The 25,209-nt window shown below is 43.6% G+C and overlaps 1 protein-coding gene across 5 annotated transcripts in view; it reads left to right on the forward strand.

Moving 5' to 3' along the window:
• Positions 1 to 21,700, forward strand: part of ARHGAP17 (Rho GTPase activating protein 17) — a 186,367-nt gene extending 164,667 nt beyond the window's left edge. For 2 of the 5 annotated variants that reach the window (XM_068244288.1, XM_068244287.1), the window contains exons 17-20: positions 2,644 to 2,850; positions 3,228 to 3,376; positions 8,043 to 8,642; positions 21,134 to 21,700. In XM_068244288.1, coding sequence (XP_068100389.1) covers positions 2,644 to 2,850; positions 3,228 to 3,376; positions 8,043 to 8,642; positions 21,134 to 21,246 — 1,069 coding nt within the window. In that variant the 3' untranslated portion in view covers positions 21,247 to 21,700. Of the gene's footprint in view, positions 1 to 2,643; positions 2,851 to 3,227; positions 3,377 to 8,042; positions 8,643 to 12,167; positions 12,192 to 18,571; positions 18,622 to 21,133 lie in introns of all 5 variants that reach the window. The other 3 variants (XM_068244289.1, XM_068244290.1, XM_068244291.1) reach the window with 3 other exon arrangements.
• Positions 21,701 to 25,209: the final 3,509 nt, after the last annotated feature.

Raw genomic sequence — 25,209 nt, forward strand, 5'->3', positions numbered from 1 at the left:
GGGCAGTGCTAATTCTAATAGTAAACTATTGATACATTTTACAGATACTTTACTATCACTAAACTGATGCCTATCCAACCCCCTACCAATGCCTAACTCTCTATTTACATAGCAGGTAGCCCATGTAATTTGGATGGGCACCTATGGCAATGTCCACATGTCCCTTTACCAGGGCAACGGGATGCAGTCTGTGGTTTCATAGCTTTCTACTGTATCAGGCAGGGGTGCTGTTGATTATTAGACACGGTTTCTGCTGAAATCTTGACTAATGTGTACTGATGCAGTGTGACACCAGCAGACCAGGTAAGTGATTGATATCCATTAACTCTGGATTGGTCTGCCTCATATTCATAAATGAAGGTCTAGCTTTACACTTATCCGGGAAACAGAGTACACTTATCAAAGGAGCGAGACAGAATCCATCTTGCATATGACTGGTGTCTGTAATGAGAAATCTGATTGGTTTCTAGAGTATAGAGCCAATCGGTTATTGTACTGTTACATCATATGAACACCTGTAATTTTCTTAGTGATGTGTTCAATGCTCGTTTACTGCCCAATGTTGTTTAGCAAGCATTTATTTTATTTTGCAGACATTCTCCATCAGCCCATATTCTTAATGGCCTGTACTGCAGTGAACATCCAAACCTTGCCGCATGCTCATTACCTCAGGACACGCCCAGAAGGGGTGTGGCATGGTAGAGTGGTCAGGAATTATAACCCCCATGCTGAAAGTCCTTCTCTCCTAAAGCATCATTAGAGTTTTGGACCAGGGAAAGTGCACCGACCTAAATAATTATAGATAGGAAATGGTTATAGAAACCCTTTTATTTACGAAGAATATGTAATAATTCCCTTTATTCTTTCAGTAGACAGCTGTGAAATAGCGGACTACGCTTTTAACCACTTCACTCTACAGGCTGTTTTACCCTTCCCGCCAACAACAATTTTCATCTTTCAGCACTCCTCTTATTTTTTCTGCAATAGCTTTATCCCTGCTTATCACATCTAAATGATCTACATCTTGTTTTTTTTTTCACCACAAATTAGGCTTTTGGGGGTAATATTAGTTTTCAGTAATTACGTTATTTTATATGCTTTTTAAAACCACAGCTTCAGTACAGTATATCTACTCCCCTGCAGACTTCATTTAACCACCCAGGGGAGTAAATATACGTACCCCCGCTGCTACCACTGCTGTACGCGCTCCCGCTTATTTGTGCGCTCGTTCATGTTGCCATCTGCCCGCCAGGAGATCAATGAATGGGAAAGCAGTCCCCGTAGCAATGATCTGCGCCTTTTATGAGAAGCTGCACGATCATTCTAATAGATAAAAGTTTCCCATCCTCAGTACACTTCCTGTAAGCATACATATTTCGCTTACAGGATGCATAAAAAAAAGACTGAGGCCATCTTGTGGCCAAATAGTAAAACTACATCTAAAAGCATTTTTTAAATGCAAAGACCTGTTTTTACAATTTAAATGAACCCCTTACCTCCCACACTCCCCAATAGTTACCAACATTTATCTTTTTTGTAAAAAAATAAAATAAAATAAATTTACAATTATCAAAAATACATAAATAGTTTTCTTAGGGACTGAACTTTTTTTTTTAATATGTATGTCAAGAGGGTATAATACTGTTACTTTATAAATGATGGGCTTTTTATTAGGGATAGACGCAAAACTGAAAAAAATGCATCTTTATTTCCTAATAAAATATTGGCGCCAGACATTGTGATAGGGACATCATTTAAATGGTGTAATAACCAGTCCAAATGTGCAAACTACGTGGATTTTAATTACGGTAGCATGCATTATTTAAAAATTATAATGGCCGACTACTGAAAAATAAGGCTTTTTTTTCCATTTTTTTTCTTATATTCCCATTAAAAAACGTTTAGAATAAAATAATTCTTGGCATAATGTACCACCCATAGTAAGCCTAATTAGTGATAAAAAAAAAACACATTTCATTCTGATAAGTAGAGATAAAGTTATTGGCAAATGAATGGAAGGAGAGCTGAACGGTGAAAATTGCTTGGATGCTGAAGGGGTAAAACCCCTCAGTTGTGAAGTGGTTTTAAAGGGAAAAACAAATGTAAAATGGCATTTTTCTCAAATTCCATTCCCTATAGTTTTAAAATAAACCATGCTACTTTAGATAAATACCATACATTTTATTTATAAGATTTTTTTTTTTTATAAATATTATTATTAATAATTATATTACATTGCACCCCTTAGGCCTGGTTCACATCTGCGTTTTTTTGCAGAGCCGGCCGCACGGATTCGGCCATCTGGATCCTGGAAAACGGACTTTTACAGCACACTGGCTGTAAAAAACGGACCATTTTCCATTGGTTCCTATGTAGCTGCAAAACCTTCTGTTTCCGTTCCGCTGAGCGAAACAATCCTGGAAAATTGGGTCCTGCTGCATTTTTTTGTCTGTTCAGCGGAACGGACAACGGGACCGCACGGCCAGTTCCGTTGGCAAAAGCTAATGTGAACCGAGCCTTACACCGCACATCATTGTACATTTAGCCTCAATATTACAGTGGTATGTGGGGAGGAGTTCTTTGTTGAACAAAAGTCTGTTTATCGGGCCAACTGTGTTCTTGATAACGTCTTATGTTATACAGCCAGATCTTTCATCAACTGAACCAAAGGAGAGGGGGGACATTAACCCGAAAACACGCCGCTCCTGCTTTTCATCCGCCTCAGCCGCCCAATGACGGTGGGACGCAGGTAGAGCCAACAGGAAACTCTTTAGAAGTTATGGCTGCTAATAGTGCTCCTGCCCCACAAGCAATTTATGCAGAGCCTGCTCCAACTAATGAGGAGGCAAGGTGAGGACAAGCATGTTTTGTGTGTGTATATGTTAAATACCTGGGCTGTGACATCATAGACATGGAGTTTCATGTTCTCCCGATGTTTGCGTTGGGTCCTCCGGCCACTCCAGTTTCTTCCCGCCTTCCAAAAAAATACAGAAAGGTGAACTGGTCACCACAAAAATTTACCTTAGAATGCAATAGCAACATTAGACAATGACCGACTATGGTAGGGATCAGATTATGAGCTCCTCTGAGGGACAGTTACTGACATGACTAAATATGCTATATAAAATGCTGCAGAAGATACGCATGGTATACATTAATGCACAGTAATCATGAATAAATAAAATCTTACTTACTGCAGCTAATTTAATATGTTTTCTCATTTTCAGCACACACAAGACCAAAGAAATACCTACTGCAACCACACCCCCTTCTCTTCGAAATGGAACTCACCAGCCTATTGCTGGCAATGGTAACCAATTAGCTGTTGTTCCTGCACAAGGTGCTGCCAACCCCAGTCCTCTCTCCCTAAGACGAGGTGAGTATCATTCTACAGATACTAAGAGTAAGAAGTAGAAGGAAAAGGGAGGAGATGTTATATATGGTCTGTCATTGCGGGGTGGGAAAAAAACACCTATTCCAGTTTTCCTTGTCGTGCAATGTTCTCTTGCTATAGAATCATTTTGAGCTCCCACGTACACACCATTTTGTAGTTTAACTCATTACGATCGCACAGCTCTGGCCCCTTAAAGAGAGTTTAAAGTGTCAATAAAAAAAATATACTCACCTAAGGAGAGAGAAGGTTGTGGGTCCTATAGAGCAGTGTTCCCTATCCCTGCCCTCAAGGCCCACCAACAGTGCATGTTTTGTGAAAATCCGCAGAGGTAGTTAATCCAGCTTTGCTGAGACACTAATAACCTCACTTGTGAATGTTTGTGGATTTCTGCAAAACATACTGTTTGTGGGCCTTGAGGACAGGATTGGGGAACACTGCTTATAGAGCCTTCCCGTTCTTACTATGGTCCTCCGCGTTCCAGCGTTGGATCTCTCCATTAGCAGTCTCAGACCGATGGGTCGCTCACTTTCACTGCTAAGGGAGGCCAGCCCCCAGCAATCTTCGAAGGCCTGAGTGCTCCTGAAGACTGCCACTCTCTACTGCACATGTGCAAGTGTGTGAGAATGTGTGCTCGTGCATACACCGTACAGAGCGCCTGTTGTTGGGAGCACTCTGGCTCCTGAAGATTGCCGAAGCCTCCAGCAGCAGCGGAAGTGAGCACTCTGACCGATCGGTCGGAGGCTGCTAACCAGGGAGCCAGCGCTAGAACGTGGGGACCGTAGGAGGAGCGGGAAGGCTCTATAGGATCCAGCACCTTCCCTCTCCTTAGTTGAGTATCTGTTTTTTTTTTTTTTTTTTATTGACACTTAAGACTTGCTTTAAGGACCATTTTGCACTTCCTGATCACTGTGATTGGCTCACAGTGGTCAGGAGCCAATCAAAACTGCTCTTGACTGATGTACAGTATTCAGCTATCAGAGTTCTGTGCAGTTAGGGATTCGCTGTTGTGTCCCGTGCACGGTATCGGGCAGCGTTAAAACTGTGCTGCATTAGGCTTAGCATCAAGTGCAGCGTAGTTTTAACTGCAGGTGGTCCCGTACCGGGGAACTGTTTCATTAAAGAGAATGTATATTGAGACGGCCATATTTTTTTTCCTTTCAAAAAAAGTCAGCCCTGTTGATCTCTCTGGCATCAATGGTGTTTGAATCACACACCTGAAACAAGCATGCATCTAATCTAGTCAGATTTTTGTCAGAAACATCTGATCTGCGTGCTTGTTCAGGGTCTATGGCTAAAAGTATTATGCTATTGCTTGGTACACCGCATGCAATTTCCTGTCCGATAGACAGGTCGAATAGATAATTTCCGACAGGACTGATCTGATTTCTGATAATTTTTCTGATTAGTTTTCAGATCATATTTAAACAGAAACAATGAGAATTCAGATCGGACCTGATGGAAATGATCTATTTGACCCATGAATCTGATGGGAAATTGCATCATGTGATCCTGTTCTGATAACTTCAGAAAATCGATCCCGTTATTGAACGGGAACAGATTGGACATGACAGAAATGATCATTTCATTCCCGTCAATCAGACGGGAAATAGCATCGTGTGTACCCAGCATTAAAGGCGGAGGATCAGCAAAACAACCAGGCAACTGCTATTGTTTAAAATTAAATAAATGTCCGCCTCCATATTCCGCTCACTTCAGGTTCCGTTGAACATTTCAGTATGAGATTATCTCACCCTTCTTATCACAGCTACCATGCTTGATAAGATGGTTAAAAGCAGTTTGGTAACAAACCAGACCATATACAAGAACAAAGCAAGCTTGTCTTCTCTGGCTTTCAAAACAATGTGTAGATGCTATACAGACACGTTTCACTCATTTACTGTATCAAATAACCCACCAGTGAAAACAGTAAAGCCCAAGAAATATAGATGTAGCCCAAGTCAGAGCTTCGCTACCTCTTATACATTTAGCCAAAGACCCTGAACAAGTATGTAGATCAGATGTTTCTGACAAAAATCTGACTAGTATAGTTGGATGCTTATTTCAGGTGTGTGATTCAGACGCTATTGCAGCCAAAGAGATCAGCCGGGACTGCCAGGCAAATGGTTTTGTTTAAAAGGACATATATATGGCTGACTCCATATACCTCTTTCTTCAGGCTCCCGTTAAAGGGAACTTGAAGTGAGGGATATGGGGCTTTAACTACTTTAAGACCGCCTCACGCCAATGGGCGTGACCGCGGCGGCAGCCCCAGGACCGCCTAATGCCAATTGGCGACAAGTCCTGGGGCTGCAGTTTCCCAGGGAACGGCCACACGCATGTGCGATCGTTCCCTGCCCGTTCACGGATTGGAGTTCTGTGATTAGCCTGCTAGCCGCCAATCGCGGCTAGCAGGCTGCTTGTAAACAAAAGGGGAAAGAAATCCTCTTCTTTTACATGCGTACAGCGCTGCGATCTCCAGTAGCGCTGTACGAGATCGGCGATCCCCTGCCTCTGATTGGCCGGGGATGGCCGTCCTCTCATAGGCTGATGCCTATGAGAGGCGGAGAACAGACTGATCGCCGTCCTGTACAATTCTTCAGGTGGAGGGGAGGAAGGGAGGGAGGAGAGGGAGGGGGACGCCGGCAATGAGAGCCTCTGAGGCTAAGGGGAAAAAAAAAGTGACAGCGGCGATCGGACCCCTCCGGCAGCATGTCCCCTTAGGGACAAAAATAGGAGGTGAGTCCGACCGCCATACTTCTTAGCTGGGCTGTGCAGGAGGCTGAAAAGCCTGCACAGCCCACTACAGCAAAAAAGAGCCTGGTCTTTAGGGGGATTTAACACTGCGGTCATCAATTGGTATACAATGCAAATTGCTCAGCTGTCCTGCTGATACTCTGCCTCTTAAACCCTAAGCCATTTACACTGTACAAGCATGCAGATCAGATGCTCTGACTGAAGTCCGACTGGATTAGCTACTTACCTGTTTAGGTGTTTCATTCAGACCCTACTGACAAGAAAAATCAGGAGGACTGCCAGGCAATTGGAATTGTTTAAAAGGAAACAAATATGGCAGCCTTCAGAGGTTTTCACCTCAGGTTCCTTTTAAAGTCTGTTACACACGTTAGAGGAAACGAGGCCATTCATAGTAGTCTTGGCCAAGATTCTAGCAGGTTTACAGGTGTTCTATGGCGTAGCATGGAGGTCTCTCAAGCCAGACCACTAAGGGCCTGTTTCCACTACACGCTGATTCTGAAAAAACTGACTCCAGTGAATGTCTATGGGCCTGTTTCCACTAAACACGATTTTTTAATGCAGATTTCCCATAGGCATTCATTGGAGTCAGTTTTCTGCATCCAGAATCTGCGTGTAGTGGAAATAGGCCCTTATATTGACTGGTGACTACCAGAAGACGCTTTATCATGCAATGCGCTGCTGGTCCTTCTCCCCTCAATTAAGCAGTGCATGCCCATTGGTTATGCCTGAGCAATGTGCTGGTATAGCGCTCATTCCCCACAGTGTTGCACAATTTTTATAGGCAACACTGAAATGGTCGTTAATAAAGTGAGTTACCCGATTGGTGTAGAGATAATTCTACTTTTTAATATCTTATACAGCTTTGCCATAGTTTTGTGTCCACCTGTGTCCTACACCAACCATTTTTTATTTTACAACACCTCCATACAGGTCAGGAAAATAAAATATACAATCACCTTCACATCTTCCTCATCCATTCACAAGGGATTTATTGAAATACTGGTATCTTAGTTTTGAACAGCAAGCCAGTAATCATTAGCATTGTGTCATGTAGAAATACGACATTATTAGAGCTTCTCCCATCAAACTCTGTTCCAATTCTGATTAATTTAACCCTCCTGGCAGTCTATTAAAAACCGCCAGGGGGCAGCGCAGCAGTTTTTTTTTTATTATTTATTTTCCTTTAAATCATGTAGCGAGCCGATCAAGCCTGTCCGGAAATCCCGTCCTGAACGCCATGGCGACGGGCGGGATGACGTCACCGGGAGTCCCGATCCACCCCTCAGAGCTGCCTGGCACTGATTGGCCAGGCAGCGCATGGGGTTGGGGGGGTTGCGGCACGGCGAATCGGTGGGTAGCAGCGCCGATCGGTGTGCACACGCAGCTAGCAAAGTGCTAACTGAGTGTAGCAAAAAAAAAAATTATGCAAATCGGCCCAGCAGGGCCTGAGAGATCCTCCTGCGCGGCTTACCCCGAACTACGTTCAGGGTTACTGACAGGAGGGTTAAACCTTCATTGAGTGTGATCTGTTCATCCTATAACTCATTAATGGATGTGGGTATGTACACAACCGCTGACTGTCTAACCTTTCGGTTACCTTCACCATTGTATAATATGAAGTGCACTGTAAACTTTTGCCACCCAATAGTAAACTATTTTTTAGCAAAGTCCGCCAAATCACCCTTGGTATGTTGGCCGTTTCTCCTGTGCCCAGGACCACACTTCTTCTGTTGCTAAGTGATGTGTGCACCATTGGGCTAGACAGCACTATCCCATCAGCTACGTGTTGTTTTTTTACATTTAGGTGGGTTTTATCATGTGATATACAGGTTTTGTTTTGTACGAGTAGTTATAAACTAATTTATAACATTTTTTTGTGTTCATTCTCTTGCAGGTACCAAGAAACCTGCTCCAGCACCTCCAAAGCCAGTGTTGCCCCCTCCTGTACAGCCTGGAAGTCAGAATTTGCCCATTGCAGCAAATGCCCCTCCCGCCATTGCCGCCAAACCCTCCAATCACAGTCAGACCCCATCCCCCCCAAACAGTACAAGTAATCAGAGTGGGAATGTAGCTTCCACCACACACTCATATGGCACCATACCACGCAGGCATTCCAGCAGCCAACCTGCAATTCAGGCACCAAGCCATCCTCCCCCACAGCCACCCACACAGCCAGCACTTCAAGCCAAACCCAACACACCACCCACAGTGACGCCAACCACAGACTTAACCACAGAACAATCCTCCAGCCCGTCACACTCCCCAACACCGCCAGATACTCCCCCTCCCATCGGAGAACACCCTGGTAGCCAAGGCATGTTGCCAGAGGCCACCCAGACACAACCCTCTCCTCCACAGACCTTTGGAACCCTTCCTCGGCCACGCCCTGTACCCAAACCACGTGTTCGGCCGACTGTCCCCCCTCCTCCACAGCCCCCAACTTCTCATCCATCTGGAGACACGCAATCGTCATCTGCTTCCAAAGTCATCACTGGTGAGTATGAGTTCATATCTGTGATTCCATTTCAAAACTGTATTCCACCATAGCTTCAGTCTTCTGAAGATCCAAGAATTTTCATGGTGTCCTTCACTTTTCCTCTGTTAGATTAATGGAAGTCAGCAGTCTGTTTTGCTGTAGGAAAGCAGGTGATAGGATGGGGCAGCAAAACCATAATTTCTTCAGTGAAACGATCTTGTTGTCCTTCAGGAACACACTGACTAAAATATGGGACAGAAGCGTAAGACTTCTGAACTCCAATCAAACTTCCTGACTATAGCATAGTAACGTAGCTCAGAAACGTCAGCGGAAAACCAGAGCACCCGATCTGTAGAATTTTTTTAGATGACAAATTCAAAAAATTGTTAGGGCCCATTTCCACTATATTCAGACTCGCAGCGTTTCCTAGCATGCGAGCTGCGCGGGGAAACGCTGCCTATCTGTAACATGGCTTGCCGTCCAGACTGCACTTCGGTGGGCATGCTGCAGATTTATGCACCACGCAGCCGAATCTCTAAGCTGTGCATGGCGTGGTTAGCGATTCAGGCTGCGGCCACGCAGTAGAATGGGAGCCGCGGCGGCTCCCAGTGGAAATAAGCCCTTATCCCAAGAATCATCAGTGCAGCCTAGCAACTACCATAAATTCAGTAATAGCAGCCTTCACTTTTCTCTGTTGACACATTAACTTAATAGTGCAATTTATAGAACAACCGAATTGGGAGGCAAATATAACATATTTCCTCCATGACCCCAGTTTGCAATTTCAGTGCTCTGATTAGGAATGGTGAATCAGAGGTGGGTAATTCCGAGTTTATGCAGATTTGTACACTGATTTAAAGCGGATCAGAGATGAGAAACTAACTATAACAAGTAACTTGTCTATATATCTTATCTAAAGTTTAGATAGTTTACACAGCAAATCTAGCTGCGAGCAGCTTTAATAGAATATGATTATTTCTTCCTGTGATACAATGACAGCAGCCATGTTGTTTGTAAACATTACACAGAGGCAGGCTTATCTGCATCTTGAGCAAAAAAACCTAATCCCCCCTCCTCCTCCCTCCTCCCCTCTGCCTCTGAAATCTCTGGCTAGTAATACCTCCCCTTCCTCCTGCCCAGACTGAGCTCCCATGAGCCCTTGCTACTGTCTGAAAATGCCTTGGCTTTCTGAAAACCTGTGGGCGAGGCTTGTTTAGTTTATAGGGAATTAGAGTATTAAAACAAAAACAAAAAAGTATTTGGCTTGAGGAATGCCCTATAAACAATAGGAAAGGAACACAATTATGCAATGAGGAAAAGTTCATCTCGGATCCACTTTAAAGTTAAACAATCAGATCTAGCCATTGCAGTGTTTGGACCATTTTTAAGCGGCATCAAACGGGCCCTAGTTTTGATCGAAGCCACTGCAGTTGCCACTCACACCAGTAGGTGTCTGGTGTATTAAAACATGAAGGGAAATCACCAGGAAGCTGGAAATACTTTGTTACCCCACAAAAGATTTTTTTCTATTTGACGGACGCTGTGGTTATGCTGGGTGTAGTTTTGTGAGATACATGGGCATAGATGAGACATGTAGATCACCTTATAGCAAACCCAAGGTGATCTGAATGGAAGGAATGAGATACTTGCCTATGAAATGTCCTCCTCAAGACAACCACCACTGTACGGGATTTGCATCTGCGCTCCCTGCTTTGCGTGGGCGTGTTACACCTGTATGAGTACGGAGGCCCCTGCTCAGTGGCACAGAGCTGTTCGTGGGTGAGTGGCTCCAGCTTACTGATCAGGTGCCACTGTACTTGCCCAGATGCAGTATGGTTATGCTTACACAGTGTGCAGCGCAGCCACAAGAACAAGTCAGATATGTACTGGGTGTGGCAACGGTGGTCTCCAGGAGAGCCTTACCTCTCATAGGTACGTGTTTCATTTTTTCCATTATGTTTGCCTTGGGTATACATTATGTTTCACACTATACTCCTCCACCTTCTCCAACACTTTATATATTAGAAGGAAGCACTTTTACTGACAGAAGACTACTAAAGAGAGAGCGATATGGAGGCTGACATGCATCCTCACAGGTTCACTTTAGTGCTATAAATAACCACTTCGTAACACTAAATGCTGCTATGAGCTGAAATTCATTAAAGTTCCTCTATCACTGGATTTAGATACTTAGGTTCAGGTACAATCAAAAATTTATTACAAAAACTTTGTTTTTTGCAGTAAAAAAAAACAAACCACAGGGTCAGGGTGTGTGCTGTCTGCTGTGGCCGTGTCCACCATGCCCCGCCCCCACTCTGCCTGTTCATTGGCTGTCAGTCACTCATTTGGAGTGGCAGTGATCATGATTACAACTCTGCCCTGCCTCCCCTCCCCCTTGATATTTGCCATGTTGTTGCCAAGCTGAATGCAAGGATAACTACCGGAAGGGGAGGCATCTAATAAGAAAGTTGCAGTGTGTTGGTGCTGAACCAGCCACTGTAACAGCTTATAGCTTATCCTTTGGAGGTTTAGAATTGCAGTATAATGTGAATGCGTTTTTTTTTGTAATTGCATTATTATGTATTGCATTGAGAATAACAGATCTGCATTAGGCATTTACCTAATGACAGCAATATAGTCAGTGGAGTGCCTGCTATAAACACTCTCTTAAAGGACCACTATCGTGAAAAAAGTAGGCAGTTAAAATCTGACAGAGCTGACAGATTGTGGCCCAGTCCATCTCCTCATGGGGGATTCTCTGGGTTTTCTTTGTTTTCAACAGCATTTCCTGAACCACAGTTGCAAAGTCTAACTGACAAAATAGTGTGCAGGTGAGTCGGGAGGCTGGCTGGTATCTTACTATTTTGTCAGTTAAATTGCTGTTCAGGAAATGCTATTGAAAACAAAGAAAATCCTGAGTATCCCCCAAGAGGAGATGGACTGGCTGAAAACCTGTCAGTTCTGTCACATTTTAACTGCCTACTTTTTTCGCGATGGTGGTCCTTTAACAGTATTTTTTTTAAGTGGATCTTAACTCAGAACTTCCGAATAAGTCTAGTGATTTTTGGCGGCCAATCATCCAAGAGACATATCCCTCTTTGACCGCCTGCCATAAACATAAAATCTTGCAGGATTTGGCCATATGACGCCATCTGGCCGCTATTACTTTTGAGCACACTTTTAAAAGCTCATAAAAAAAAAAAAAGCCTGAACATGGGTTTAACCAGGTGACAGAGGTACTTTAACGACCAATTCTTCCTGCCCTTACTGGTTATATAAAGCTGCCAGGCAATTAGCTTGTCTTACAGGTGTTACCGTATGTATGGTGGCTGCCTGTTCTGCACACAGCGGCTCCTGTCTGCCAGCCGGCTGCTGTTACGCTCTCAGTCACATGGTGATCACACGGTGGAAGATAGTTTCCAGTCTAAACTGGCTATTACTGGCTGTTGCTTTCAGCATGACACTAAACACTGAATGATAATAAAGGGTGGCTGCTGGGTGTGCTGAGCTTTCTAATCGTTTTGTCTGTGGTGCCTCCAACAGGTTGGGAAAATTACCGGTATTAAGGTTTGTACACTGCTGATAGCGCCTGCACTGCCTCTGTGTTATGTGTCTGCTTGGCCTTGTGATCTTTGCCGATTTCATTTCACCCCATCGCTCTCCCCATTGTCACCCCCCTGCACCCCAGACTGCATCCCGCTCTCACCATCCCACACCATAGCCAGCCCCGTGCCAGGGGCGCCATGTCCGCAAGCTTGGAATTGGGCTAATCACAATCACCATCTGCCCATTTCTATGGTGCATACGATTTGCATTACATATGCATGCAAGCCAAATCCTTAATGGGCGATCTTTAGTCCTCCGACAAGGGAAAGCTCATTGAAGGTATAGCGGAGCTGCCTGCTCTTTACATCAGTGCACTACGATAGGAGAAAGAGACTTCTGGGTAAATGCCAGAATCATGCATTGTCTTGTGGTATGTGAGTAGCAGATATGTTCAGTATGGTGATTAGAATTCCAGCTTGCATGCAAATTGTTTACAGCTTGAAAATGAGCCAATCAAATACACTTCCTGGCAATTTTGACTGGTCCATTTCCAAGCTGCAAACAGTATGCATGTAAACTGGATTTGTTAGCGGTTTATTGACCACCTCTAGTGAGCAGTGGTCTGCTCCAGAACGGGACAGTCACATGTAGCAGTTAGTTTTTGATCTCTTTTGGACACCTAGGACATTCCTTTTAAGGACAACTGAAGTGAGAGGGATCTGGAGGCTGCCATATTTATTTCCTGTTACACAATAGCAGTTGCCTGGCAGCCCTGCTGGCCTATTTGGTCACAGTAGTGTCTGAATAACACCAGAAATTAGCATGCAGCCAATCTTGTCAGATATGACAATAATGTCAAAAACATCTGATCTGCTGCATGCTTGTTCAGGGTCTATGGCTAAAAGCATTAGAAGCAGAGCATCAGCAGGATGCCAGGCAACTGGTATTGCTTAAAAGGAAGTAAATATGGCAGCCTCCATATCCCCCTCACTTCAGTTGTCCTCTAAGGCAGTGTGTGCAGGAGCCCTGGTCTCTGCACCTTGATGAAGCTCTCTTTGCTTTCCTCTCCATGATCATTGTTAAAGCAGTCGCCAGCAAATCAGTAGTATTGATTAATATCCATACATTTGATCACTGGGATTGAGTCACACAAATGTTGTCCCTCACAGTCAGTGGATGAGTTTAAATGATACCCGAGGTGACATGTGACATGATGAGATAGACATGGGTGTGTACAGTACCTAGGACAAAAATAACTATGCTGTTCCTTTTTTTCTTTCTCTGCCTGTAAGAGCCTGACTCAGACAGGAAGTAACTACAATATGACCCTCACTGATAAGAAATTCCAACTATAAAACACTTTCCTAGCAGAAAATGGCTTCTGAGAGCAGGAAAGAGATAAAGGGTCAATAGGTCATAGATTTTAGCTCTGGCATACTTCAAAGAATGTGTCATTGAGCAAAAACAATAAAACCGTTAAATTAGATTTAAACATAAAATGAAACTGAAATATCTTAAAAAGTCATTTTTAGAATAAGGAAGATGGATACAATTATTTATTTTATTAGTGTATTTTCGCCTCGAGTGACCTTTAACCATTTTAGCCACTTGGACAGGATTGTCATGTCGAACCGGCTGCTGCGCTCCCATGTTGCCTCCCGTTAGCCCGGAGATCAATGAATGGGAACATAGTTCCGTTAGCCATCTAAGTCCCCGGTAGAAAGACCGACAGCTTCTTATGAGAAGCCGCAGTTTTTCTGAGCAAAAAAAAAAACCACGTACTTCCTGTAAGCGAGAGTACTCGCTTCTCCGTTCTCCGCAGGAAAACGTTTTATATCTGTAATTCCTTATCAGTGAGGGTTGCGCTGTAATCCTACAAGAGACAATCTGTCACTTGCATGCTTGCAGGTTAACTCTTTCAGGAAGAGAGAGCAAAAAACCCACAACCCTAGTTATTAATGTTTTGGCACTGTACATACACTTCTTTATCTCGCCATGTCACGTCACCTCGGGTACACTTTAAATCTGTTTTGAGGGCTGGAAGGTTACTGGGCCCCATCGGTCACACTGGAAATTTTTTATTGAAGTATAGTAAATCCATGGCTTTTTGTCCACAAACATTTGAAGAAAACTATAAGATATCACCAGAAACCCATTAGTCTGAGTGGCTTCTAGTGTATAAATACTGTAGCATCTGCTCACCAGCAATAGTATATAGTGCATGATATCACTGCTTGAGACACGCTGCCCCCTGGTGGTAGAGCCAATGTTGGATTGCATGATTATATGGCTGTATTACACATCTAATGTATGAGCACCTGCACTGAGTCTGAATGCCACAAGAACTCAAGCAAAGCCATAGTGCTAACATGGGGGGCAGGGCTCAAAACTGGTGCATGGGTTATTGCATGCAAGTGCACTTGTCACCAGGGACGATCCAATGTTTAGGGTATCTACTTATTAGGCACCTGCAATAGCAGCAGTGATAATGCAGGTGCCTAGTGAGGTCTTAGGCTGTAATATTGATGCAAATTCAAAGTTTACTAACTTTTTTTGGCAACATGTTCGCTTTGAAGGTTAATATATTAAAGCCAGCCAATCATTGCTGTCAGCAGGTTGGCTGTAGATGCAGAACATGGACAGATAGATACCTGCACACCAGTTCTCGCACGTGTCCTCATGCACAATGTTGCCCTGTATGTTGTCACACTATTGTATGTTTTCTTGTGTACCGGTGCAGAGCATGCTATGGGGAGTTTTGTGTGTGGGCAACCTAAGAACTTTACCTAACTGCAACATTAATAGCACAGCTTAGGGCAGGTGATGGGTATTTATATCAATCTCAAGATATACTTTGAAACTAAAGCACAACATTACATTACAAGTCACGGAAAACTAGTACTAGGATTTTCTGTATTTTTTCTTGGTACCCATTATAGGCTGTCTCATTCCTAGCCTGAGCTCTGTGCTGATGTCTGGGCTGTTATTGGCACTTATTTGTTACTGTATGACTGTCTCCTCTTTTATCCAGTATGAGGGTAACAGGAGATAGCATGCCTCTATGTAGGAGCTTAGAGGATATAACCAATAACTGTATGTATGTGTGTAAGTAGTTATACTTTAGAGATGAGCTGCTTGTAAAGAAACACCGCTGCCTAATGAAACGTTACAGAGAGGAACAGGCAGTGCCGGGCCGAGGCAGAGGCAAGAGAGGCTCCAGCCTCAGAGCACAGTGTAGGAGGGGGCGCACAACTCATCCAGCTATCATTCCCCTATTGTGTTTGAAGCAGAGAAAAATAAGAAAATGGGTTACATGGCAGTGACTGCAAGCCAGATAACTAGTGATTAAGGTGTTGGGGGGTTGGAGGCCCTGGGGCGCTTCTTAGTCTAATGGCAATCAGTGTGTGATGGCTGTGGTGGGCGGGATGGGCGGGGCGCATTTTGGTGTCTCAGCCTTGGGTGCTGGAGGACCTTGTACCGGCTCTGGGAGCAGAGATCCATTGCCTTTGCTTTCAAAATTAGGTTCCATAGCCTTTCTGGCCTGTAGTGGCAACTGAAGTGCAGCTAATAGGATAAGGACACCTGTGGTGAAGAGGATGTCTTAAGGCCCATACACACGTCTGATTTTTGCGAACGATGGGTCGTTTGAACGTCCTGTCGTTCAGTCGTCCGCACGCCAAATCAGGCGTGTGTACAGACTGTCGTTCGAGTGATAAGACTGAGTTTGAGCGATCCACCTGGCGGATCGCTCAAACTCAGTCTTATCACGCGAACGACAGTCTGTACACACGCCCGATTTGGCGTGCGGACGACTGAACGACGGGACATTCAAACGACCCGTCCGCAAAAATCAGACGTGTGTATGGGCCTTACAGGTAACCATACTTCTAGCAATTTTGGCATCAGATCTCTCTCTGGTCGGAAAGAGATCCGTTGGCCACCATAAACCGCAGACCAATTCCCAATGTATTTCAGCATGAAATCTCGCTGTAATCAGTCTTGTGACGCCACCTGGCCGCTGTCCCCTAATGTTTTATGCCCCGGGGGCTCATGCAGTTGTGGTGCATGGGTGACGTCACACGCCCTGCGTGCCATAGGCCAGTAGGCATGTGGGGCACAAATGCGGAAACAGGCGCTGGAGACAGCAGCTGACACCAGACAGGTAAACTATTAATGCACGGGCCCCAGCGGGGGACATAACACATTAGGGGGTGATTATCTCTCACTGTTTCCGTCACGCATCCCATTGAGCATGCTGGCCCCAAAAAAGTTCCAGCATATCCAATCGATACCTGCGACCAATTTTGGCCCTGAAATTGGTTGAATTGTAGATCGGGCATGCTCTATGCGGCACCGATTTTTATCAGATTTTATAATTATCGAATCTGATGGTCATTTGGCCGCCAAGTTGACAGATGTAAGGCCACTTTTAACACTCAATTTTTAGTTGAGATTTTGCCATGGAGAGAGGCTTGGAAGGGGATTGCTGGACTACTGGAAGACAGATTCTGAAAATACAGGGAGAAAATCTGGGCATCTATTGCACTATCGATTGTTCTGAGAGGAAGCCTTTGGCAAGACGGTTAATGTTATTCTCCATATTTTTCAAGCAGCAGTGTAACCGGTTATCCTTGACTAGTATAGCTGCATTATTTTTACAGACTGCCTGGTGAAACATGCAGCTATAACACACTCAGAGGAGGGGGCTGGTTTGTGAATAAATATGGATATTCATCATGTCAGTACTGTACGAGCCTGCAGTACCAGTTTTGATGCTGCCAGTTATAGTGAATAGACCTTATATTCTCTCGTGTGGTTTTCCAGTCATTGGAGTCCAATCACATGCCGCCCTGACAGTCTTATGCTAGGTACACACTATACAATTTTCTGTTAGATTTACCTGCCAGATAGATCATTTCCAACATGTTGGAAATGATCTATCTAGCCATCTATCTGGCTGTTTACATAGAAAAAAATGGGGAGAAATGCTGGCACTGCAGCCTCATCTTCTATGCAAGGGGGGGGGGGGGGGGGCAGCACAGTCCCAAATGGGAGTGTTTGCACTGTGAATCCTCAGCGTGCTCAGGCCACAGTATTATCTATAGCATGAAGAGAAGGAAGAAAGCGCCGGCACTGCTGTCAAACACTTTATTCAGTCCAATGGCAAAGTACAAAGCATTGCATAATATTAAAAGTAAGACACATACCATTGAAGCCTGTGGAAAGTGCGGTGGGTGCAGGGGGTGAAGAGCCTGACGGCCGTTTTGCGCGTTTGCGCTTCTACGGAGGCAGCATTGTTCTACTCAGCAGGAGATAACCAGAGGACAATGCACCAGAGATAATGACCAGTCTCTACAGAAAATAATCTAATTATGCATTCTGTATGGTGGAAACCCAGCATTAATCTAACAGAAAATTGTATGGTGAAATCTAACAGAAAATTGTATGGTGTGTAGTAGGCATTCAGGTTGCCACTAATGTTACAATGTTGATTGTACAAACGTACCATTTCTCTTTGAAGTGAGGGACTTCCTAAAGTATCCACTGTACGTGCATTTGTTAAGATTGTACAATCAAGATTGTATCATTAGTGGGCACCGTTAGTCTTCAGGATTAATACGAACAATTAAACAAGTATGTTAGCTACTTATGGCATCCTCTGGAGTTATTTTGCAACAAGCTAGTCGCCAATGCAACCTGGCCCTTTGATCTAGACTTCTTTTTATAGGTTCTATTTAAAATAGGATTATGGGAAGAAATTGCACTCAAATTCAATGTTTAACCTCCCTAGCAGTATTAACGGTTATACACGTCAATACAAAACATGCTGTGAACAGTATTGCTGTGCATACACGTCAATACTCTCCTGCACTGTATACTAGACCCTTGCTTGACACATTTTGGCAAGTTACAGAAAAAGGTTATGAAAATTAATTGGATCACTTTTTGCACAGAAATCCTGGGGAAATTGAATGCATGTTTGCAAAGTACCTGTACTTACGTTCCAACCAATCAACCCAACCCAATGGAGCTGCTGCCAATTGGCTAACACCAGTAGCAAGTGGAAGGTCACATTGACTTCTCTAGGCCATCATTTGCTGGTGCTGGAATGGAGCAGAATCAAGTCTATGGACCTTTGAGTTGCTGCTGGGGTGACCTAGCTTGCAGCAACTCCATTGGGTAACATCAGTAGCCACTGTGTTCGAGTCTTACTAGAAACATGCTGATTTTACAAGTCTCTGTACTTGTGACATTTCCCTTATGTTACGGTTTCCATGTGAGCTCATAGGATGACTGTGTAGCCAACCAAAGATGATGTCTGCCACTGGCAAAGATAGTTGGCTTAAGTGATTTCCCTGTATAAGGTTTCTAACTCTAAACAATTTTATTGACCAACTCAGATGTTTGATGGGGATTTATCAGTAAACACTGACAATGGAAAGTGTCGATGGTAAGGAACTAGGCATTTGATTGGCCAAAAACGCACACTCACCTGACACCTGTCCTTCAATCATGCTTCTGTGTCACTTGTGCTGGGTACTAACTGTGTGTGGCCCTGACAGGCTTGTATGCACTAATACAGCATGGGGGACCCCGGGGGGGTTGGCTTGCTTCTGTCTATGATGTGATTTTCACGTGGAAGACTCAGGCGCACATTCACAACCTATGCCGTTAAACCTTCCCAGGTTTGTGATACAATATTGTTATTGTATTGCCTTTTCCCACTGTTTCTGCAAAGTGCGGGCTGCACTCTCTCACTTGGTACCGTTTCCTGGGATCTTAGGTGGTGTTTCATATGCTGGGAGGTTTAGGGTTCCAATCTGATTTTTTTTTTTCACTACTACATTAACCAAATCTCAATAATCCTGTGATGTCTCTGAAATATCTGTACTTTCCAAAGTCCAAAAGAGAACCTGTCGCCTTCACACTACGTCCAGCCAGTTTAGGATTTCAAACATTCTGAATTTATTAAAGGTGCTGATTTGTTCAGGCTTGTCTGACTAGTCTTAGTTTGCAGATCCTTTTTTAGCACAAGTTAGAAGAGGTCTTCTGTTTTCTCTGGTCAATAGACACAGCAGACATGAACTCTATAGGGCATGTTTGTAGAACTACAATAAATGTGCGATTTTCGTTTCCTGAAACACCACTGCCACCAGACCAAATGTCAGAGCCTTTATAATGTTCCCTTTGGCACGTACATATTAGTGCTGCACAACTATTGATAAGGTAAGGAGGGGGGGGGGGGTGTTTGCATCACATGATGCAGCGTTGAGCAGGTACTTTGAGCAGGTGTTTGACTGAGGGTCTGCTTTAAGAAGATGGGGGGCTCACTGTTCTACAGTGAGCCCCCCATCTTCTTAAAGCAGACTCTCAGTCAAACATTGTACTTTACATAAACCAAAGTTGTTCGAAAGTGGTTTTATCAATTTGGGGGAATCCATTCTCAACAGAGTGATGAGTAGCATGGTGGTGTAGTGAATAGTACTCTCGCCTTGTAGCACTGGGTCCTCGGTAGAATCCCAGCCAGGGCACTATCTGCCTGTAGTTTGTATGTTCTCCCGTGTCAGTGTGAGTTTCCTCTGGGCACTCTGGTTTCCTCCCATTATCCCAAAAACATACAGATAAGTTAATTGGCTTCCCCCTAAATTGGCCCTGGACTATGATGGGCATATGACTATGGTAGAGATTAGATTGTGAACCCCAATGTGGCAAAGTTAAAGACTATATATACTTTGCACAGCGCTGCAGAAGATGTTGGCACTATACTAAGAAGTAATAATTTAATCTGCCAGGAATTCAATGGGTAACAGCCAACCCAGGACCTCCCTACTCTCCTATGCAAATCTCCAAAACTTGCACATGACTACATTCCGTGCAATGGGGAGGGACTTAATTGAGGGAGGGCAAGTTTGTAAAGAACCAGGAAGTACCAGGTGTCAAGTGATGGTCATAGGCTCCTGCGGTGGAGAAAGCACTGACACATGCAACGCCAAATGGAGTTCTGATATACAAAGCAAAATATTTTCCTAAGCAGTAACATGGCTGGTACAATAGTGTGAGTAGGTGACAGGTTATAGCCCACTTCTAGGAAATATTGTTCATTTAGTTTTGGATTATGTAGAAAAAGGTTAGATCCTCCTTTGGGGTTTTACTGTCTTGTGTGTCCCTTCTTTTCCAGGCTTCCTGTTCCTGACGCCTACACAGTTTTCAGTGACTCTAATATGAGTGGTGACAGGGACAGAGGTTCCGACTGTTCCCCAACCCAAACCAGATTTGTGTTTTGCCATCTGTTTTTTTCAGGGATTGGTTTTATCCACTTCCTGTTAAGATGTAAGGGAATTGTAACCACTTCCTGCTAAGATGTAAGGGAATTGTATCCACTTCCTGTCAAGATGTAAGGGAAGGTCGGACCAAACAGGACACAGAGTATAGCAACACCCCAGAAAAGGTTTTGATTCCTTTTCACACAATCCAAAGCTAACTGGCAAAAGAAAATGCGAAATCCATGACAATTATACACTTGCAATTAATTAGCTTTTTGTACATTTTAGTGTAATACTGTTACAGTATGCTTATTGGGGATACTGATTAATTTTAATTGGTAAATATCACATTTTTACTTCTTATGAGGTTATTTATAAACTATGATTTATAAGCTCTAGAATGTTCATGTCATCTGTAGGTTTTATTATACTGATAAGTTGAGGCAGAAGACCTTGCCATGCTTAGCAGCTGCATAGACACCTACAGGCAAACATACATTACTACACCTTATTGGGTCAATGATGCTAATGCTGAATATTATGAATTTCTCGCTTCTGGGGATGTATTCATCTTCAGCCTTATCACAGTTCTAAAACCTCTCCTTCACTTTATTTTTGTTTGTTTTTTTTATGTTCTTTTCATTCAATGAAGATATTTGTTCTTTTTTTCCTGTCTGCTACCTTCCTCTGTCTTTCCAGATCCAATCCAAGCACAGCCTGTCGTTGAATCTGTGTGCCCAGTCCCCGCTGCAGACCATCCTAATCTGCCGATCGTCCTCCTTGACACGGATGTTGAGAGTACGGCTCTGTAAAGAGGCAGAGTTTTCAGAACTTATAAGATGCGGACAATCTAGGCCTGCAGTCCCCTTAAGGTTGTCCTTACCAAGACCCAACAGTGAGAAGCTTTATTCTGTTGTCCTTGTGTTATTTTTCTACAAAGAGCTAGAAGAACTTTCAAAGTTTGAATGACCTGCTGAGTCTTGACAGAAGAAGATCTGACAACCTGGCCGGTCGGGACTGCATGGGCCATCCTTTCAAGTATACTTAGTTTATGCCACTAGTACTACAACATATTTAACCGTATGGGATAGAAACTTCTGCAGACATTTCACCGCCAGTGGACCTTGATTTTCTATCCCTGCTATGAACCTCTCGCGTGCCGGTTTGATCTTGGACAACCATGTCTCCCTGAAACTGGACTGAGTTTTACACCATTCTACGGTTAATGGTTTGCATAATAAACATTTTGGCTTTAATATTCAAGAAGAGGCTAAGAGGGTGTTTTGACAGTTGCTAAAGAATTACTAACGTCAAAGGCACATAGTCAATTGGAAACTGCTGGTTTTCAGTTACCACCTGTAGGGCAGAAGCCAATATATATATAGAGAGAGAGAGAGAGAAACACACTCCCATACTGGTCATACTCTTAAGCAAGAGTAAAATATTAAGCAAATAAAGGTTTGGGGTTTTTTTATGATAAAAAAAAAAAAATGTTCCAGACTTGGCAGCAACGTATGGATGTTCTGTAATACAAACTTGATGCAATAGCCATTGGCTGATTTACAAAAACCGGTGTAAAGTAAATGGCAGCAGTTGCCCTAGCAACCATTCAAAATCCTTGTTACAGTCAACATCTTAAACCTGATTGGTTGCTCAGCACACCTGCTACCTGTTTTGATAAATCAGACCTGACTATGTAACAATTGTTCTCTCATTCCTCCTGATGTTTTTGCTGTTTAGATGAAGAGATGAAATACCACTGAAGGTGGCCATTTACGGTCCAATTTCTAACAAAAAATTGTTAGAGCGATCAGAAGTTCTGATTGCATTGGTTGTAAATAATTTTCTGTTGATGGGCACAATCAGTTACGAACAATTATATAAATAGTCGTCCAATTGGATTTTCGTCAAACCAAAATTTGGATTTTCTTGTTGGTTGTGATAGATACTAAGCAAAGATTGGTTCGTTGATTGTGTAGTGAACCAATTTTCTTCCGATCAGAATTATCTGTTCACTTGAACAATTTTTCCCTAGAAATTGGATCGTTAGTGGCCACCTTAAGGCCCTAATCTATAAAAGTCAAACAACAACCAATCCTATTCTTCCTTCTTGCCCTGGATGGTGGTAGGTTGAATAGGTTTAAATACTACATCTTGCGTTCCTTTAAGGCACCTTATTCAGAAGGTTTTATCCCACATTTGTTTGGTTTGTTCCACCATTTTAATTCTATTCCCAATGAAGAACTGATGTTTTGTTATCCACCTTTGTCCTATGCAATGATGTTTTTTCCCAAACCCATCTGTTTTCTGCTTGGTCTTCAAACAAATACCTTCATAAGCATTGCTTCCCTTGATTGATGATGCATTTTTTCCTTGTGAATTTCACTGATCTGTGGCCATGGTGCCCACACTACAGACACTTGGGGCTGATTTGTAAAACCAGTGTAAGGCCTCTTGCGCACTACATGCGATTCCAAATTTTTTTTTTTTTTTTAATATGTCCAATTTTTGATTCAGATTAAAAAAAAGTAGCAGCATGCAGTTACGTTTTTTTAATCGGAATCAAAAATCTGGTCAGTTAAAATATCGAAATTTCATGTTGTGTGCAAGAGGTCTAAGGAGAACTGAACAAAATCTACTGCAAACTCAAAGCAGATGGACAGGTGGGGAGTTCTTATTGATTTTTCCAAACAACTGCACCAGATTTGCTTTGGGTTTTTTTACACTGGTTTTGAGAAATCCTTTAATTCCTTTTTACATTAGTTATCCTTTTATGTTTAGCTGTGTGACTGCTAGGATAACTGACCACTTACACATATTCTGTGGAATGGTTAACCTCCCTAGCGTTAAAGCGGAACTGTAAATTCGCTGAAACCAAACAGTTTCACTTACCTGGTGCTTCCCCAAGCCCCCAGCAGCTGTCCGGTGCCCTCGCCGGTCCTGTCCGAGCCTCCGTTCTCCAGCGCGAGCTACTTTCGTTACCGCCGACTTACAAGTCGACGGCAACTGCACCTGCACGCCCCGGGCAATGCAACGCTTTCTTCGCATTCCCGCCCGTTATAGCTGCTATAGGACCGGCGAGGGCACAGGACGGCTGCTGGGGGCTTGGGGAAGCCCCAGGTAAATGAAACTGTTTGGTTTCAGCGAATTTACAGTTCCGCTTTAAGGACGAGCCTGACTCATCAATAAAAAAAGCAGCTAGGAACGATATGGACGAGTTGGGTTCATCCAGCAATTACATTTACTCACCTGCGGCGACACTGGCGTTCGGCATCCCTCGCGGCTTCCCTGCTATCGCATTCCTGACGTCCCCGGTGGTGAGCTCTGTTCTTGCTTCTTCGTCGCTTCCTGTTCCCCGGCGTGTCCCTCTGATGACGCTATGTATGCTCCTTGGTGTCAAGTGTACACAGCGTCATGGCATCAAGTGGCAAATTAAAATCTTTTTTTTGTATTGGATGCAATACAAACATCTGTTTTTGGATACAATATAAAAAAATTCTAAGGGCTTGTTCACACTACAAAAGCTTTTCTAAGCGCTTTGTGATTTTTAAAAGCTCTTGCTACTGTTGTCCTATGTGAGTGTTCACACTGGAGCGATGTGATGATGTAAAAATCCCCCATAGCACTGCATTAGCAAGAGCTTTGCAAATCACAAAGTGCTTAGAAAAGCTCTTGCGGTGTGGACAAGCCCTCAGTGTATTAAAAAAAAAAAAATTCAAGTAAAAATACCTAATAAAAATATGTGCTATTTTTTGCCTGCGGACAGCTTGCAGGTCCGCAAAAATGCTTACAATATGAACAAAAAGTTTTACAAAAATTGTACCTCTTTTGGTACAAAAATTGTGCGTCAACTGTGTATAGGACAAAGTACTGGAAAGAATACCTGTTTCATGGGTTAAACCTGCTTTAAACTGAAGTGCAACTTACTTTCTCTCCTCTCTGGATTCAGCGGTTGGGAAGGTCACTCAGGTATGACATCTGATGCCAAAGGTAGGAAGAACAATAGCTGGAAGGTGACATATCTCATATAGTTTCTGCTATAGTGCAGGGATTCTGTCTACCTGAGGAGGCAGGAGTTTGTACTTCACAGGATATAGGTGGTGATTAATTTGAATACCTCATCTCTGATAATGAGAAATAACTAGCCTTAGATGCAAGGGCGTATGTAGAACTTACCCACCAGTAAAGATATGTCGGGCGAGTCTTCAGGGTCCATCATCCAACTCCTTCCACTCCTTCCTCAGGAGCTAAGGGGGCTCGCTCCTGTCAGTGCTGAGTCCAATGCAGAGCGGCAGCAGAGGAGTATTGTACATTATCTGCTTCCAGCAGTGGCTCTGTGCTGTGCAGCCAATCACCATTTGGCTCCCATCATGTGACCGGTATCATGGGCTGCATGGTGATTGGTCAGGTGTGCAGCTACACAGAAGAGTGCGGAGGACCTGTCATGCTGCTGGGAGCAGATAATGTATAACGTGCCATTGCATCTGCTCTGCATTTCACTCTGTATTTGCTGACAGGACTGGGGTAATTTCCAGACCGATGCACAATTTCTATTTTGGCAGGATAGTAAGCTTTGGTCTAAAGGGAGTGAAGAGCTTGGCAGTATAACATTTTCCGGGGGCCCCAGAGCTGGTGACTGTCTCCCCCAAGCTATAGTGCTTCCCTAGGGCCCATGCAGAGTATTAGTGGTAGAAGAGCACATACACCTGTCTGGCCGGGTCGCTCTCCAGTGTGTCTCCTTCCTTCACCACCTGTCTCTTTTCCATGACCCGGGG

This window comes from Hyperolius riggenbachi, chromosome 7, assembly GCF_040937935.1.
Source record: "Hyperolius riggenbachi isolate aHypRig1 chromosome 7, aHypRig1.pri, whole genome shotgun sequence".
Taxonomy (NCBI): Eukaryota; Metazoa; Chordata; class Amphibia; order Anura; family Hyperoliidae; genus Hyperolius; species Hyperolius riggenbachi.